Source organism: Mus caroli, chromosome 9, assembly GCF_900094665.2.
Source record: "Mus caroli chromosome 9, CAROLI_EIJ_v1.1, whole genome shotgun sequence".
Classification (NCBI taxonomy): Eukaryota; Metazoa; Chordata; class Mammalia; order Rodentia; family Muridae; genus Mus; species Mus caroli.
The window spans coordinates 52,827,228-52,846,695 of record NC_034578.1 but is presented as its reverse complement, the minus strand read 5'-3'; the positions used below and the strand labels follow the sequence as shown (position 1 = coordinate 52,846,695).

Here is a 19,468-nt window from a genome sequence, read left to right as displayed (position 1 = left end):
CACTTCCAGACTGTTAGGGCTCATCTTCATTGTTACAGACTCCACACACTTCCAGACTGTTAGGGCTCATCTTTTTGCTCATCTCACAGCGACATACCTCCAAAGCAAACCTGTGGGTGAATCCAGCAGACCTTGTAGCTCTTAGCATAGCATTTGTTTTAAAGGTAAACTAGTAATTACAACTTACAGTCTGTCCTAGAGATGGTGGCCATCAGAATCCAGTAAACTGAATTAGTTTCCAAATTGTATTTGAATAGTGGACTAACAACTGTGAGCACTGGGTGGACTGGTGAGAAAATATGTACAAGCCAGCCACAGCCAGCTGCCCTTTACGTAGAGGTGGAGGTTACGGTGAGATTTACTCTGTAAATCTTGGTACCTGCTTGCATCAGGCACTGTTTGGATACTTATGGTGGTGTAGAGCTGAAATAGAAGCAGACACAATTTGTGCCCAGGAGGTATATAAGAAATGAAGTATGAGTTTGAGGACAGGATAGTCGAGGCTACATAGAGAAACCTTGTCTCGGAACACCCCACCTCCACCACTGTGGTTATTTAAAAAAAAAAAAAAAAAGGTTAAATTGCAGCCATTGTGGAAAATACCATTTGTGTTTGCTCAATATGTGAATAGATGAAGGGTGAATAGTTAAACCCTCCATAATGGGGCTGCAGATGGCTCAGTGGTTAAGAGCACACTGTTCTTCCAGAGGTTCTGAGTTCAATTCCCAGCACCCACATGGTGGCTCACAACCATCTATACTGAGATCTGATGTCCTCTTCTGGCATGTAGGTGTACATGCGGGTAGAGCACTCAGATACATAAAATAAATAAATCTTAAAAAAAAAAATCTTGACCAACAACCAGATAAGATGCAGAGGGCTTATTTAAAAAGAAAAAAAAATAGCTTTTGTGAGGAAGCGGTGATCCTTAAGCTGCCTCAGAATTAGTAAGGCAGCAGCCGAGGTGTGAAGAAGCGAGAGGGGATGTACATGTCAGTTTTCTGTTTGAAGTATATGAGGGTGAAGTCTTCAGAATGCAAAGCAGACAAAACAGTTTAGACCAGTGACATTTTCATAATCCTCACTTTATGTGTCAGGCTTGGCCCTGTTCATATTTCTAACAACAGTAACTATGATATAGAACATATTTAGGGGCAAAGAGGAGAGTCGGGGATTAAGATTAGGGTTGAGCAGGTTAATACAGTGCTTCTGTAAGGTAACATAGGGTATATTGAGTGCTGGTTAGCTGGGACTTGCAGGCAGAAGTGAGGTGTGACAGCAGCACCCTGGAGCTGAAGACCCCATGATGAGAGGAGAAATATCCGGAGCCAGGGAAGAGAAGAAAACGAAGTAGAGGAGAGATGATGTCAAACAAACAAACAAACAAACTTCTTTATTCTCATTTTTATTATTGATAATTAGTGTATTCAATCATGAAGCATAGTTTGAGTGTACAAATAAGGGTGGTGGGTAGGCAATACTTAGAGCACTGCCTGAAGTTTCTTCGCATATAAAAAAAGTTGTGTGTGAGGTGGGCTCTGATGGCACACACTTTTAACCCCAGCACCTGGGAGGCAGAGGCAGAGGGATCTCAGTTTGAGGCTGGCCTGGTCTATAGATCAAGTTCCAAGACAGCCAGGGCTACACAGAGGAAACCCTGTCTCAAAAAACAAACCAAGTAAGTGTGCGTGTGTTTGTGTATACATCAGGTTACCAGAGCCACCTTCTCCAGATGTGATTGTGATGCTGTGCTGTGCTGGGTCTGTGGTCTGCCTCAGACTGAGTTTTCAGGTTCAGAGGATTGAACAGTCATTAATGTTACTGTAGGAGCTATGCACTAACTTGAAGATTTATACATTTAAGTGTTCAAAGATGAAGTAATCACGCTTGTGTCAAAGTGCTGTGTGTTGTGCTCCTTAGAGCAAACAGTTTAGCGTAGCCTGGAACTGTGTCTGTCTCTCTGTATGCAAGTATCTGAGCACAGAGCTGGGGCCTCATGCTAACGAAACCAAAAGCGATAGACAATGTGTGCAGGCCCCCTGGAGAACGAAGGGGCCTGGAGCTGCAATAAAGCTTTCTGCACCCGTGACTCCCAAGTGTCCAAAGAGTTTTTAATAAAGAATCAGGAATGTTCTAGCTTTACTGACTTAAGAGTGATGGGAGTTAATAACCTCCTGGGTTGAAGACAAGCTCAGCTGGTGGAATGTGTGTATAATATGAGCAAAGCTCTGGGATAGAGCCCAGCACACCACCTCAGCTGAGGTGGGTGGCAGTGCCCACTGCAATTCTACTCTTGAAAGTGGAGGCAGGAAGAACAGAAATCCAAGGCTGGCTAGGATACACAAGACACAGTCTCAGAAAAAAAAATGCTAACCTGAGCAAATGTAGGAACTTCAGGGCTGGGACTCAGACCAGTGTCTCACCTGTTCTCACAGGGGGCAGCTGGCATCCTCTGCTACGTGGGAGCCTATGTCTTCATCACCTATGACGACTATGACCACTTCTTTGAGGATGTGTACACGCTCTTCCCTGCCGTGGTGATCATAGCTGTAGGAGCCTTGCTTTTCATCATTGGCCTGATCGGCTGCTGTGCTACAATCCGGGAGAGCCGCTGTGGACTTGCCACGGTAAGTTAACACTCACTCTCCAATGTCAGACTATGGAGGGCTGTTTATCTGGTCCTCTGTCTTGAATTGAGAGCAAGTTCTGTAGATGTAGATGTAGATGTCTTGGCTCTTCTAACTATACCAGAGTTATTAACATGCCTTAAACCTCTAGAGGTTGCCCCATAGTTTTTTTACGAAGGAAATATTTAGAACTTTTTAAAATTTTTACTTAATTTCTGATGTTTATTTACAGTTTGTCTTCATCCTGCTCTTGGTTTTCGTCACAGAAGTGGTTGTTGTGGTTTTGGGATACGTGTACAGAGCAAAGGTATGTTGTCCACTGCGCCTCACCCAGTGCTTTGAAAGCTGCCTTAAGCTTTCCAGGTAAGGTAGAACAGGTTCATTTGATCAAAGTCAGCATTGTCATTGTCTTACTGCTGCTCTAATCTACCTAAGATTAACTGGCAATTACTTATAAAACTTTTCTCAATTAGCTGAAGCTGGGGACAGATTTTTTTTTTTTTTTTTTCTGTAGACATTTGATAGATGCATGTGGGACATCCGCCCAGTGCATAGACGCTTGTCCCTTTTGTGTGGCTTGTTATGCTGGCTTCCTTTGCATAGTCCTTTTGAAGGCTATTAGCCTGTGTGATGTAATAGATGCCAACTGTTTTGCTGCTAGTTTGAATCTAAGTGGAACAGGAAGTCTTCTTCTCACTGTAAGTGTATAGAATGCACTGGTAACACGTTGAGACCGCCTCACCTGGTGTCAGGGAGCAGGGCTTTTGAGGGACGGACTCCTTCCTTTCTTCTGATTCAGGTGGAGAACGAGGTTGATCGCAGCATTCAGAAAGTGTATAAGACCTACAACGGGACCAACTCCGACGCTGCCAGCCGTGCTATTGACTATGTGCAGAGACAGGTGAGCTTCCCTGATGGTGTTCACCCCGACACTAGCTCGTCTCCTGTGATGTGGGCTGTGTGGACCTGCATAGCCAGGATGAGCTCCACAGCTGTAAAAGCGTGTCTGCAACCCTGCCTCCACATTTACTGCTTTTTCAGTCTTCAACTTTTTTTCCTTTATTTTCTTAAAGTAAGTCCCACACATTTCAAACAAAATTTGTTGAGCATTTTGCCATTGGAAACGATACTTAATTCAGCTGCATATTAAGCATGTGAGGTGTGAGTGTACAGGGGCCGAGCAGCTCAGTGGCTAGGAAACTACCTACCTCTTTTTAGGAGATGTACTTTTCAAGGGTAGATCCTAGAACTTATAACGATATTTAAATTGAATTGAATTCAGCTCTTCAGTCACACTAAGCAGGTTTAAGTGTTGGTTCATCCCCAGTGTGGCCAGTGGTTACATGTTAGACTGTGCAGATTTGTGTTCTTCGCTGTAGAAAGCCCTGCTGTGTATCACCGACCTGGAGTAGCTTGTTAAAGCTCAAGCTCCGTACTGCACGGAGCTCAGTGGACACCTGCAGCTTACCTAAGGAATCTCTCTCTTATCCAGTTGCACTGTTGTGGAATTCATAACTATTCAGACTGGGAAAATACAGATTGGTTCAAAGAAACAAAAAACCAGAGTGTCCCTCTTAGCTGCTGCAGAGAGACTGCCAAAAGCTGTAACGGCAGCCTGGCCAACCCCTCTGACCTCTACGCTGAGGTGAGTGTGACCTGATTGTCACTTTCTAGTCACTGCCTGGACTTTTTCAGTCTTTTTAGTATGTTGTCTTTTGTTTTAATTGTGTGTCTGTAAATTGCTTTGATCATTAGTTCTCATTTCCATTGTTGCCAGTGATTAGTAATCTGTGTGTCTGCTGCTTTCTCTTTAAAAACAAGTCTAATGAGCCTGTGTGTTCCAGGGCTGTGAGGCTCTCGTTGTGAAGAAGCTACAAGAAATCTTGATGCATGTTATCTGGGCAGCGTTGGCCTTTGCAGCTATTCAGGTGAGCATGGCTGGCCAAGGAGCTGTTGTCAGGGGTGGTTTGTCTCTTGAGTCAACTGTAGTAGCTTAGCTACGAAGAAGCAGAATGAATCTTCACGTACCAGCCACCAGTTTCCAAAAACCCAGAATGCTTTAAAGAAATCTTTGTGGGGAGGGATTGTGTGAGGGACTGTTTTTTTTTTTTTTCTTTTTCTTTTTTCTTTTTTGAATGGTGTCCTTATTAATCAACTCGGGAAAAAAGGCAATTACATTTTAGGTGTTTTAGGGTTTTACTGCTGTGAACAGACACCATGACCAAGGCAACTCTTATAAGGACAACATTTAATTGGGACTGGCTTACAGGTGCAGATGTTCAGTCCATTATTATCCAGGCAGGAGCATGGCAGCATCCAGGCAGATGTGGGGCTGGAGGAGCTGAGAGTTCTTCATCTGTTCCTAAGGCAGCTAGGAGAACACTGTTTTCTGCAGCTAGTATGAGGTTCTTAAAGCCCACCCCCACAGTGACACACAGTCAGTCTCTAAACAAGGCCATACCTCCTAGTAGTGCCAAGCATATAGGAACCATCACAGTAGGGGTATGCCTGTATGTTATTTTGTCAGACCTCCGCACACCTTTTTAAAGTACTGGTGTATCTCAGTTTAGACGGGGGACGCTTTCACTCTGGTGTTTGTGCACTGTTTCACTTTCTGCTTCATGCTTTTCTGTTCTTGAGTTTTGTTTTTACTCTCTAAAGGTATTTTTGCTGTACTGGAAATCAAACCTAGAATCCAATGTTTGCCAGACAAGTGCACTCCCACTGAACTATATATTTCAAATCATTACTTGTAATTTTTTAAAAAATTACTTCTATTTTACCTTATTTTACATATATGGGTATTTTGCCTGTGTGGATGTCTGGGCACCATGTGCATGCTTGGTGGGAACCAGCAGAGGGCATTGGATCCCCTGGGACTGGAGGTATAGGTGGTTATGAGCCGCCATGTGGGTTCACTCGAAGAGTACCCAGTGCTCTTAACCATTGAGCCATCTCTTCAGTCCCTCTTACTTGCAATGTTTAAATTATTTTACTTATTTATTTTGAGTTAGCCACTTGATATATTATCTAGGCTGGCTCCAAACTTCTGGGCTTAAGAAGTCTCAGCCTATCTGGCATAACAGGTGCACATGCTGTGCCTGATATTCTCTCTCTCTCTCTCTCTCTCTCTCTCTCTCTAACAGTTTTATTGTTTTATAGAAAAGATCTCCCAGTAAGAATTGAGGCTCAAGCCTTCTCTATATTCGTTGACTTAGTTGTTTTAGACATACTATCATGCAAAAATGAAGCCCTGGACATCACTTGGCAGGCACCAGGGTGTACTGTCCATTGTTGGCATCTGCTCTCCCTACTGCCAGTAAAAACAATCTCTGTATTAAAGTTGGTAAAAGTATCTGGTGCTTGCTTTATTGCTTACTGAATTGCCTTCCATCAACCATACACCCTCATTTCTTAGCCTCATAGGAAAACCATTAAGTTAGAAGGACAGACACCTTGCATGCAGCATAACTGTTCACATCCCTAGGTTCTTGGGTATATGTAGTATATCTTACAAGTTATGTTGGGGTTAACATTTGGAGTCTAATTGAGAATAGCCAGCTATTTCTAAAACTTTCTGTCAAATCTAGTCTGAGGGTTTTTTGATTGTGTGCGTGTTTTGTTTTGTTTTGTTTGCTTTTTGTTTTTTAAGACAGGGTTTCTCTGTGTAACCCTAGCTGTCCTGGAACTCACTCTGTAGATCATGCTGGTGTCAGACTCTCAGAGATCCTCCTGCCTCTGCTTCTCAAGTGCTGGGATTAAAGGTGTGTACCACCAGCCCAGCTTTTGAGTATTTTTCAAGGCTTTTAGTTCTTGAAATAGGAGTCTATCCTCAAATGTATTTTAAGACACCTTTTAATTGTTACATTAAAGCCAGCATAATTGCTAGTTTAAATGTGAGTTGTTGCCAGGCAGTGGTGGCCCATGCCTTTAATCACAGCACTTGGGAGGCAGAGGCAGGCAGATTTCTGAGTTCGAGGTCAGCCTGGTCTACAGAGTGAGTTCCAGGACAGCTAGGGCTATACAGAGAAACCCTGTCTCGAAAAACTAACTAACTAACTAAATATTTAAAAAGTGAGTTGTTTAGCCTTCCTGCTCTTTGCATATTTGAGCAGTATACTTTATTTACTGGAAAGTATCTCTAAATGGCAAAGAGCATTTGTTTGTTTTGCTGGTATTCAAACAGCAATGAAATGATTCACTAAAAAGCATAGCTCTGCATTTGCTATGGTCTCTGCCATCCTACAGATTTACTCTGTGGCTCAGAATAGCAGTAATCTAGCAGGGTATATTCCACATTTTGATTGTTTATGCGGGCACATTCATTTAGCCAAAAACAATAAAAATAGAGCAGTCTTCCCAAGTGGAATTCTGGCCTGTTCATTTTTAGTAACTTTGATGACAAAGCTGTACAATTAGAACCAAGCAGAAAGCTTTTCGGTTGTGTAGTGATTGCTGCCCAGGAGATACACGGATGTGTGTGGAAACTAATGACAGGTGCCTATAAATGTTTGAAGGCTTTGATGTTCAAGATGTGGTGTGTTCTGAGTGTGGAAAACTGTGTCAGAAGCTTTTATACTTGTAACATGACATGGAAAAGACTAGAGATTCACCAATCCATTCTCCTTTGTTTTCTACAAATGTTAGGACAAGCAGGGTAAAAGGACCATCACACAGGCAGTGGGAAACCAAAGCTGGGACTCTGGATTCCATTAGGATTGGAGTTTTCAGATGAGACATAAATTCTTATTTTGAACGCTGACAGATTGGCGCTGTAGCTGGGTAAGAATAGAGAGAAAAAATGGCACAGGTGAATAGATTCCTATAGAGACCAGGTTTCTTGGCTCAGAAAGCCTAAAATATTTACTATGTTTCTTTAAGAAAACATTTACTAACCATTGCTCTGGCATAGTTAAATGATCCAGGCTTATGTAGGATCAAAAAGAATGAGAACCATGAAAAAGAAATACCCTAGCTAATTAAAAAGGAATTTCAATATAAGCAAGAGAAATTTAGGATTTTTTTTCTTCCTTCCCTTGTCAGCTTACAAATCAGCATGGTGTTATTCTTTGCAGATAGACAAATGATTAACTAAGAATTTCATATCTAAAGTTCTAATAATAGTTCAGGTCAAGGTTTTTTGTAAAGGTCTTGAGGGATTGTGCTGAGCAGGCGACAGGGGGAAGACTGGCTGCCAGCCTTTTCTTGGAGTCTTCCCGTGAGCATACCCTGAAGCATGTCCTGAGCGATCAGGAGCAGACTTTGGCAGAGGTGAGGCTAGGGGAACGAACGGTTCAGTGGTTAAGAGCACTGGCTACTCCTCAGTGACCCCGGTGTGACTGCCAGCACCCACACAGCTGTCTGTAAGTTCAGTTTCAGGGGATCTTATGCCCTCTTCTGGCCTCCACGGTCACCAGGTTCACACATGGCCCTCCTGGCGTTTATACGGGAAGTGGCAGTGTGACCTTTGGTCTTTCCTTTCATGGCAAATGCTTTTACTGCTGCATCATCTCCCTAGCCCTTTTGTTATAGAGGCAACTCACTTCTCTCACTGTCCATGAGTTTGACTAGTAGTTGGTACTGGACAAGTATTCAATATTTTGGGGGTATGTAGAAGCTTACAGGATGTAGCTTTGGTCATTGCTTTTTGTTTTGTGGTAATTGTAGATAACACTTTGAAATAATTTAGTGAAATCCTTTTATTGCTATACCCACCCTCAGTGATAACAGCATGCAGAGCTATACCATAACATGACCAGGATATCAGCATTGATAACTCTACCAATTTCATCTGGGTTTCTCATTTATATATTTAGTCAGTTCTGTATAATTGTATGACCTGAGTAGGTTTCTATATCCATCACCACAGTCAAAATATCAAGGACTGGTTAAGAGCACGTGCTGCTCTTGCAGTGGACCCCAGGTCAGCTCCCATTACCCATCTTACGGCTCACAACCACCCAGAATCCAGTCCCAGGAGACCCCACACCCTCTTCTAACCTCCTGAGCACCAGGCACACATGGAGGCAAAACACAAAAGATTTATTTACTTTATGTATGTGAATGTTTTGCATGCATTCATGTCTGTACTTGTTAGATCCCCTCACACTCTGGTGACAGATGGTTGTGAGCCACTGTATGGGTGCTGGGAGTCAAACTCTGATCCCTTCAGGAGCAATAAGTACTCTTGACCACTGAGCCATCTCTCTAGCCCCAGTCCTATTAAACAAACGAGACAAGTGGCTTCAGTCCCTCAGCATTTCCTCCTGCTTTTCCTTTTGATAACTCTCCTCCCACCACAGTTCAAAATGAGGAATAAAGAGAATCAACTTGTACCTTGTTTCTCAAAATCAGATTGGTGTCTTTTGCATGTATCTGTACCTTGTTCATGGCTATGTCCTATCTTGTTGTAGGGGACACTTTAAGGGATGTTAATAGTCACTTCTGTGAGTCTTGTTATAAAAATGCAGTGCTCATTCTCTGTTCTGCACATCATAGTCTGTCTATAGCAAAGTGTGTGCTATAAAACTGAAGAGTTAAAATACATGAGTCGGGGCTGTAGAGACGGCTCAGCAGGTAGAGCACTGACTGCTCTTCAGAGGTCCTGAGTTCAGTTCCCAACCACATGGTGGCTCACAACCATCTGTAATGGGATCCGATGCCCTCTTCTCATGTGTCTGAAGACAGCTGCAGTGTACTCATATAAATGAAGTATATCTTTTTATACACACACACACACACACACACACACACACATATATATATATATATATATATGACAGAGTTTCTTGGTGTAGCCCTGGCTGTCCTGGAACTTGCTCTGTAGAACAGGCTGGCCTTGAACTCTCAGAGATCCACCTGCTTCTGCCTCCAGAGTACTAGGATTAAAGGAGGATTAAAGGCATGCACCACCACACCCAGCTACAAAATTTTTGTCTTAATTTTGTGCAAGAATACCTACTTTCTCACACTCCATATATATAGAATATCATAGAACATTTTATTTAGTAGTTAATTTTTATGTAGTAAGCATTTATTTTTTATTTTATTTTTATTAGGTATTTTCTTCATTTACATTTCAAATGCTATCCCAAAAGTCCCCCATACCCCCCCCCNCTTCTTGGCCCTGGCGTTCCCCTGTACTGAGGCATATAAAGTTTGCAAGACCAAGGGGCCTCTCTTCCCAATGATGGCCGAGTAAGCCATCTTGTAAGCATTTATTTGCTTTGCTTTGCTTTGCTTTGCTTTCTTTCTTTCTTTCTTTTTTTTTTTTTTACAGAGTTTATATTTGGTGTTTTACTTGGCCTAGGTAGTTGCTTCCCATGACTTGAGGGGACATTTTTCATTTTAAGAAGTAATAGTAAAGCTATAATATTCCTGTAGTATTTCCAAGTCTATTGCAAATTTTCAGCAGTATCCTAAGTGGTTCTGAAATACGTCATGGAAAGCATAAGACGTTTCTGGGTTAACTTAGTGTTGTTAAATGGATTCATTTCCAATTAGTAAAGTTTTGTTGTTATGCCTTTTAAATTGCTTTAAAGTCAGTACAAGTTAGCTTAAGTGAAATAAAAGAGCAGCTAGACAGAATGTGTTTCATTTTCAGGCTGTGGCCCTCAGCAGAAGTTATCCAGCTAAGGTAAAGTGACCTGTGGCCCTCAGCTGAGGTTACAAACATGGGTGTCCTTGTGTTTGGGGCATGGATATTCACAACTGAGAGTTCCTCTTGGTAGATTTTTCCTTTGAGTGCCCTTCCTCATCTTTTTTAAAATTAATTTTTGTTGAAAATCTATTATGTTAGATGTTAGAATGGCTACATCAGCTTGTTTGTTTGGTCTGTTGCTTGGAGAATGTTTTTCCAACCCTTTACTCTGACGAAATGTCTGTCTTTGATGTTGAGGTGTATTTCCTGTATGCAGCAGAATGATGGACCTTGACTTCATATCCACTCTTTTTGCCTGTGTCTTTTTATTGGAGAATGAGTCCAGTGATGTCAAGAGATATTGATAACCAATTATTGTTAATTCCTGGCATTTTGATGGTGTGTGTGTGTGTAAGCTTCCCTTATTTTGGTTTTGCTGGTGTGAAATTATTTCCTGTCATTTCTTGGATGTAGCTAACCTCTTTGGGTTGGGGTTTTCCTTCTAGTTTCTCCTCCATCTTGGTGATTAAAAGTTTTGGTTGGTATAGTATAGTCGATGTTGGCATCTGTGGCCTCTTAGAGTCTGCAAGGCATCTGCCCAGGACCTTCTAGTTTTTACAGTCTTCATTGGAAAGTTAGGTGTAATTCTAGTAGATCTGTCTTTATATGTTAACCTACCTGCTTTCTTTCCCTTGCAGCTTTTAATATTCTTTCTTTGTTCTCTACATTTAATGTTTTGATTATTACGTGGTGGGGCTTCTTTTCTGGTTCAATCTGTTTGGTGTTCTGTAAGATTCCTATACCAGCATCTCTTTCTTTAGGTTAGGGAAATTTTCTTCTATGAGTTTGTTGAAAATATCTTCTGGCCCTTTGAGTTGGGAATCTTTTTCTATTCCTTTTATTCTTAGGTTCGGTCTTTTCATAGTGTCCTAGATTTTCTGCGTAGTTTGTGTCATTTTGTATCACTATTGTGTACACCTGAGATGTGTTCCATCTCTCATTGTGTTGGTGATACTTGAGTCTGTAGTTCCTGATCGCTTACCTAGATTTTTTCCATCTCAAGAATTCTTTTGGTTTGTATTTTCTTTATTACATCTATTTCCATTTTCAGGTCTTGAACAGATTTATTTCTTTCACCTGTTTGGTTGTGTTTTTCCTGGATTTCTTTAAAGATTATATTCATTTCCTCTTTAAAGCCCTTTCTTTATCATCTTTGTAAGACTAGATTTAAGGTCATTTTCTTGTACTTCAGCTCTGTTGGAATACCCAGGGCTTCCTGTAGTAGGATAGTTGGGTTGTAGTAGTGCCATATTGCCCTGGCTGTTGTTGATTCTGTTCTTTCACTGGCCACTAGTTATCAGGGTTTGGGGTTATTATAGGTTTAGGTGATGATTTCTGACTTTATCTTTGTTAGGTGGGTGTTTTTTGGGTGTTTCTCCCTTGGTTTCTGTTTCTTGTCTGATCTTGTAGTCTGAGTGGACTGGGGTTCTAGCAACCAGTGTCAGTCTTCAGGTCCAGTAGAGTGTCTCCAGTGGGGTTTTGTGGTCTGTTGACCTGTATGGTTTTGGGGTGCCAATGTTGCCCCTGGGGTTCCTAGAACTGTCATGGCCTCCAGGAACCTTCAGTAGCTTCTGCAATAGTTGTGAATATGGAGTCCAGAGCACTGGGTGGACTTTAGGGCTGTTGGGTGTGCTCCAATAGGAGTTGGTAGGCAGAGGACAGGGTTTTACCTGGTGTTCCTGGTGCTTATGTGCCCTCTGGGAAAAGGAGCCAGAGTTGTAGGTGTAAGTCCTGTCCCTGCCTTTTAAATTCAATAACTGAGATTCTTCACTGTCCATGAGGACTTGGTATGACAAAGGGCAAGGTAATGTTTGTCACTCTATGAATTTTGTGAGAGATTGGGTCAAGAATTCTGGATCTCTCTCTTTTCTTTCTTTTTTTTTTTTTTTCTTTTTCTTTTGGTTTTTTTGAGACAGGGTTTCTCTGTGCAGCCCTGGCTGTCCTGGAACTCATTCTGTAGGCCAGGCTGGCCTCGAACCCAGAAATCCACCTACCTCTGCCTCCCAAGTGCTGGGATTAAAGGCGTGTGCCACCACTGCCTGGCTGGCATCACTTTCTTTAACATGTCTCGATCCCAATCTGCTACTCCAGAAGGACTAAAATAGACAATTATGAAGGAGCAGTGGACCTTGGCAAGAAATAAGTCAATAATGCCACAGAGTCAAAGGTAGTAAATAATAAACAGAAACCTTCAAAAGACACTAAGGTTGTCTTTCCACTATTAGGAGTTTTTTGTGGGTTTTTAATGAAACCTTTCTCCCCCAAGTCTAGATGCCTAAAAAGACACTGTCAAACAGGTTTCTCTAGACTTGTGCTGTCCAGCATGGAAGCCACAGCCACATTTAACTGAAGTAAAAGTTTAAAATCGAACTCAGTGGCACTGACTTAAAATGCTTAGTAGCCACGAGTGCATACACAAGCCATTTCCTTCACCATAGAAGCTGGTTTGGGGAGCCCACTGCGCACTGTTAGTGGGGATTCTCCATAAGCTAGCCTTGCCTCATGGCCGCTTCAGAGTTCCTGGATATAAAGCAGTAGCTACTTCTGTTAAATATTGTTTGTTCGTAAGAAACTTCCTTTTTCATTGTTACTGCGTTTTGACAATTTGAGGTTATTAAAGCTTGAACTAATGTCATTGCCAAGAAAGAAATACACACTTGCCAGGGGCCTTCAGCCTTGTTTCACACTGTTTTTTTCCTGCAGCTGCTGGGCATGCTGTGCGCATGCATCGTGTTGTGCAGACGGAGTAGAGATCCTGCCTATGAGCTCCTCATCACTGGCGGAACCTACGCTTAGCAGACAGCACGTGCCTGAGCTAATTTGTAGTATCCTTGTTCTGATTCAGAAGGTGAATTGAGCAGGCCTGCAGCAGTTGGCTCCTGAGTTCATCTAGTCAAAGCACACGTACACTGGTGTTGACTAGCAGGTTGGCATTTCATGTACCCACCTTCCTACACCTGCCCCTCTATGGCTTTCTTACCCTTGTTCTAGACGATTCTCCATGCCCTTAATTTCAGAACCATCTACAAGTTCTGTAATGTGGTAGAGCTATAGGAGGGTGTGGCCTGCTTCTGTCACCTCTGAGGAGTAATGGACTGTGTTGTGGTATCACTGGGCCCTTTTCGTCTTCATAACGAGAACTCTTGGCCAAAGGTTTGAGGGTAAGAGGGAGGACGCCAGCTGTCTGGTGCCGCACACCAGTGTCCTTTTAAAGAATATATACTGTAGTAAAATAATATAGCAATTGTACAAAATGGCTAACATAGATTTTAGAATCAAACAGTATGTGTCTTTGTTCATCTTCAAAATCAGAGACTGATCTTTGAAATTAGTGGTTTTTAATCAAAGCTGGCTTTATAGGAAGACTATAATGTATGCACTACTGTTTTAAAGCAGTTAGTGTGAGTGTGTGCGTTTCTGTGTGATTGAACCCATTCATCATAAGTCTTACACTCGTTAGAGATAATGTACCCATGGAGACTAGCAAAATAGTATGTAGATGTGATCTCAATTGTAAATAGAAAAATTTAATTCAATAAACTCTGTATCAGCCCTACCATGTACATTTTAATTATTTGGGGATATTTCAGTTCCACAGCAGCAGTATACAGCAGGATAATGTTTCAAGTGCTGCTGTTGACTGCAGTTCTTGTGATTTGCATGGGCTTCTATTATATGCTGCCAGATTCTAAAGGCTGTGGTGTTCTGCAAACCACAGGTGCTTTCTGGAGTATTTAGAACATCTGCAGAGTGCAAAGGCCTAGGGGGTAGACAGTGATGATGCTGTCCTTGACCTAAGGACTCTGAACTCCTAACACAGGAGACGCATACAAGAGCAGGTAATTTTTATCAGTGCAGTGCAGTAGTATAAAAGAACAGGGCCCAAAGGAAACACCCAGAGAGATCAGGGACGTGGCATTGCGTAGAAGGTTTAGTGACATCACTTATGAGCTCCTGGAGGAAATGCCCAAGCATAGAAGCTAGAAGGCTCTGTAGAGGTCTGGAGGGATGGTGTTTAAGACATGGTTAGACAAAGGCCCTCTTTGGTCATATAGATCTTGTGTAGGTGAAACCTGACATACTGCTGATGGTATCAAGCCTGCCTTGGTCCCTGTAGCAACTCAGAGGATGGATTGGTGAGAGCCTGATGCAACTTCCACTAGGATCATACAGTAGAGGATTATTAGGGACCATCAGTAGAAGGAAGGACTGTAAAGACGAATCTCAGATTTCCAGCCCTGTCTGTCAGCTGGGGAACCAGCCAGTCACAGAAATAGAGGACAAAAGCAACTATACTTAGGGCTGTGTTCATGTTCAGTGTAGGGACTTTTAATGTTGAGTTGCCTGAATATCTTCTAAGTTTTTCTGAAATGGAGATGTGCAAAGAAGAGGCATTGAACCGAATCCTGTGGAAGTAGTACAGGCTGCCCTGACTTCAGAGCTGCTGGGATTGGTGATTGGTTCCCAAACTGTGTCCCCACCCTCTGCCTGTTCATAGTAGGGGATGCTTATAACCTGTCATTGAAGCTGTTGCTAAGAACCATTCTATGGCTTTCCTGTCACAGGCTGGGACTGAGCCCAGCAATGTGTAATCAGCAACATTAGTCGCTCCTTTTCCGCATGATCCAACTAGCTCTAGAGTAGGAAGCTGCTTTGATAGTGTGCCAGGTGGTAACCCCTTCCTTGAATTTGTCCAAGAAACAGACTTCACATTCCTTTGATGCTTAGCTGGAGAGCATCATCTTCCCCGTGTTCTGCTGGCAGACCCAGAAGAGCCATTTGAGCCGGGAGCCGGGGAATCACTGAGTTCTTGCCCTTGCTAGCTTTACATATTATTTTTCTTGGCTTGTTGGCCAGAGCCCTTCAAATTAAACTTCTTTCTGCTTAGCACTTGCAGTCTTCGTGGTTCCACGTGGGGCAGAGGGCAGTGCTTGCTTTTCAGATTGCAAGGAGCTGCTGCTCAGTAAAGCAAAAGCTCTCCAGGGGTCTGCACAATGAAAGCACTTGGTGCGGTTAGAGCTACGGAGACCAGGCCCTAAGCTGATAGGTGTGTCCAGGACTAGCTATAGTTGAGAACCGCTGCTGCATCCTATTGCCTTTATATTTTTATTTAGAAATAAATTTCAAAGGCCATAGAAAGTTGCAAGAATAAAAACTGAAAAGCCTAATTGTCCGTTATCCAGGTGTGCCTGCTGACCTTTGCACTACTGACTGAGTCATTCCTGTCTTCCACTATGTATGTTCACTCTCTTCACAGACACCTGGCCCTGAAGTACTCCAGCAGGTGCTTTCCAAAAGTAGTGACTGACACTCACAAGTACAGTTGCCAGATTTGGTACCTTATAATCCTGATGAAATAATCTCCCCTCACAGCAGTTGGCCTCACGATGGCCTTTTTGGGGTTGGGTCCCCTGCAGGTCCAGAGTCAGGCTGGAGCGGATGTTTGTGTAGCTCTCATGTCTGATCTGGAGAAATCCCATAGTTCTGTCTCAAGTGATGTTGACATAGACTACATACGGAACATACATATGTACATACAGAACATACATAATACATACATACATACATGTATCCATCCCCTTTTAAATGTTGCCTCTCGGTTTGAGCTTATCTCCTGTTTCTTCTCCTGATGAGGCTTTAGCCTCATTCCAGGTAGCTAGAAGACAGACTGAGCTCCAGGTTCACCCAGGGTGTCACGTAGGAGGGCATGATGCCTGCCCACCCCCACTGCCTGTGGTGCTCATTGTGAGCCCCTGGTCCAGTGAGGAGATGGTGTGAACAGGAATGTTTAAAGAGTTTACTCTGTAAAGGGGCTTTACCTGCTGGAAGGAGTAGCAAGGACCCTGAAACAGCCCAGCAGAGAATGGCTTCCATCCTCAGGATCCTGCAAGGAGAAGAAGGCCTGAGGAGCCGTGGTCCTGCTGGTGCTACTGATGCTACTGGCAAAGCTTTTGTCTTAGCATTAAAACAAAACAAAACAACCAAAGCTTAAGAAATGTAGTAAGTCTAAAAGGACATTCTGTGTCCTGTTCAGGGACATGAACAGCAGCAGTGTGGTCACAGGCTTTGGCTTTGCTCTTACATGAATCTTGTTCTCTAGTCTGTTCCGATCCTCTCATGCCATAACATGGTAGTCTTTTAGGCTAGACTGTAGATCTGCCGGTGGTTTGTGTTTGTGTCATGGCCATCTTAGACAGTGGTTAGCCACTGTACCAGGTGGTGGCTTGCCTCTGGCTTTGCTATGGTGAGCATGTCCACCTACAACCCAGTCACACATGGCTTCTCAACAAGAACATGATGTTCTTAGAAACACGTTACTTTGACTATGCAAACATGAGTGGTTAGTCAAGTCAGTCCACAACTGAAGCGTCTGCTGGTGTAGCACAACATGGGAGACAAGGTTTGCCTAAACTCACTATATAGGCCAGGCTGGCCTCACACTTGCTTGATCCCCCCTCCTTCCTGGGAACTGGGATTACAGGTATAAATATTCCACTGGTCCTGGCCACTTGTTCTAGTCAATGGGAAGCACATGGGTGATAGCGGGTAGTCATAGATGAGACCTGGTGATAGAACCCTGTGGTTTGGCTGCCTTGGAATCTGGGGCAGGAGGATTGCAAGTTTAGGGCCTGGCTAGACTACAGAGTGAGGTGAAGGTCAGTTTATGCAACTTTGTGAGACCCCATCTCAAAAAGTAAAAGGAAGATTTGAAGAACTGGAGAGATGGCTCTGTGGCTAAAAATTTGATGAGTGGCTTTTATAGACTCTTGTTCAATTCCCAGCAGTCATATCAGGTACGGCTGTGACGTCAGCTCCTGGGACTCAAGATCCTCTGGCCCACCCTGTCTCCCTCTCACACACACAAGGAAAAATAAACAACTCATGTTGTTGTTGTTAAAACTGTTGGTGCTGAGGCCTTGCTAGCATGGTGGTGTAGTACCATTTACAACAGTGGTGATTACAAAGTTCAGTGTGTACAATTCCTGCGCCTGTGTGTACAGTGTTTCCACCTCGATCCGAGTTTGTATTGTGTGCACAGCTATGCTCTGTCGGATGGCAAACAGAGACCAGCATTACCACAAACAGGATGGTGGGACATTGTGCCTCAGTTCGAAGACTGCTGCTACATCACCAGTGATGGGAATTTTTCAGCTCCCTTGTCGTCTCGCATGTGCCCTGTATTGTTAATGGAAACAGATGCCACATGGACAGCTGACAGGCCTTCTGAGTCGATCTTTCACGGCGTAACACGATCCAGTTTAAACAAACCACACCAGTGCTGTACAGCCACCAAAAGCCTACTTTCAAAGCAGTTTTCATCCCTTGTCAGCCTTTTCTGCATATTAAGGGTTGTAGTAATTCATTCTGTCCCCCCAAAGGTCACATTCAGTTTTCACAGATGCGACCCATTGCTTTCCAGAAAAGTTTATACCAGTGTATGTTGTCACCGGCCAGGCATATAAATGTGCATTTCTCCCACACCCTTGTTGATCCTCAGGGTGTTGGCCTGCCTTTATCTTTCTTCTATTCTGGTAGGTGGAAGTGTGTATCTGGCTGTTAGTCCTGTCTCCCGAACCTTGGGCATAATCCCTTACCTCATTTGATAAGGTTTCTTTTGTTTCCTACAGATCTTAACAGTGTGTAGGCAACTTTTCTGCGAGACCTCCTTGGTTTGCTAATACCTTTCCTAGTGGTTGCTCTGGGGGACAGGGGCACTGCACCTGGTTTTTAAATTTTAACCCTGTATCCAGCCAGCATCCTTGCCAATCTTGAAAACAGTTGTGTATCTTCCATGGCTGTCTCTTGTTTCTTTGGCATCTCCTAAGTTTGCTCCAGAGGGACCATTGAGTTTAACCACTAACTTTTAGAGGGGAGGGTGACTCATACAGACCATGCGATGCTCTTGAGTGCATCCAGTAAGGACAGACATGGGTATGAGAACACAGGAGAGGCGTCCTAAGGGGGGACACCTGGTGGAAGGACACTCCTGGTTTGAGGCAGGAGAGTGGTACCACACAGTGTTTTCAAATTTGGAGAGAAGTCTAGCCAAGGCCCATTAACCAGGAGGTTCTTGACTGCATATCGGAATCACCAGGAACATGTTTGGAATACAGGTTGCACTGCACGGTTCCCTGAGCGGTCTGTTGGTCCAGTGGGTGAACCTCAAGTGTAGCTAGAGGCCAACTGAGCTTTCTCCCTTGGCCCTGTGGTGGGCTCTGCTGAGCAGGGTTGGAACAGCCCCATTCCTGTGATCTCAACAGCCTGAGGCACCTGAGGGCATTGTATGTGGTGACCTTTTAGGAGCCATGGTGGGAAGTAGCCAGACCATGGAGTAGGTCACGCCAAGCTGGCTTGGCCCAAGAGCAGCTAGGGGAAAGTGGTTAAGGGTTAGGTGCTGGGCACCAGCCGTGCTGCTGATGTCGGGTCCCCACTGGGAAATGTGCTGAATGAGCTGTTGCTTCTTCCCACAGCCAAGATCCAGAGGTGTGAGCCTGGCCATAAAAAGTGACATCCCCTTGCTTTTAATTAGTGTTTGACCAGTTTAACACTTTGAAGTCGTCCTGCCTTGCGTAAGACCTGTTGAACCTCTCCTACTGGTGATGGATATTCAGGGATAATTGAGGCGTGCCCGAGACTGCCTGTGGGTGAGCCGCTTCAGAGCCTGATGCTCTGACAGGAGAGGCCACATTCTTTTCTCTGCTGCTCTCTGTCTTTGAGCCACCCTCCCTCCAACACAACAGGGAGATGCTGTAGTTATTTATATACACAGTTATGCCAGCCCCTCCTCCATCTGGCATTGCCCCCCTGTGCACTGACATTGTGACCTGATACACAGCAGATGCAGGAAGCTTATGTGGGCTTCTTCCCCCTGGTACATAGATTGTGATCCCTGGGTCTCTTTCCTTTCTCTGGATGCCTGGAGAGCAGGCTGTTACCTATTGCACATTGCTTACCCATCATCCAGTGCAGCCTACTGACACTGCAGTACCTGTCAGAGAGATGATGAATTTCTAGGCCAAAGGTTTTTAAAAATCTTTGCAGTGGAATAGGATGATCAATCAAGATGACAAGGTATTTTCTTAGAATAAAAAAAGCTCTAATAGAGAACTTTTCCAGACTTCCCTCTTCACTACCAAGAGTC

General features: G+C 43.6%; 1 protein-coding gene across 1 annotated transcript in view; it reads left to right on the top strand.

Annotated features, from left to right (window-relative positions):
• Positions 1 to 13,882, top strand: part of Tspan3 (tetraspanin 3) — a 25,072-nt gene extending 11,190 nt beyond the window's left edge. The window contains exons 2-7 of the mRNA XM_021171659.1: positions 2,436 to 2,627; positions 2,860 to 2,934; positions 3,427 to 3,528; positions 4,120 to 4,272; positions 4,472 to 4,555; positions 13,030 to 13,882. Coding sequence (XP_021027318.1) covers positions 2,436 to 2,627; positions 2,860 to 2,934; positions 3,427 to 3,528; positions 4,120 to 4,272; positions 4,472 to 4,555; positions 13,030 to 13,122 — 699 coding nt within the window. The 3' untranslated portion in view covers positions 13,123 to 13,882. The remainder of the gene's footprint in view (positions 1 to 2,435; positions 2,628 to 2,859; positions 2,935 to 3,426; positions 3,529 to 4,119; positions 4,273 to 4,471; positions 4,556 to 13,029) is intronic.
• Positions 13,883 to 19,468: the final 5,586 nt, after the last annotated feature.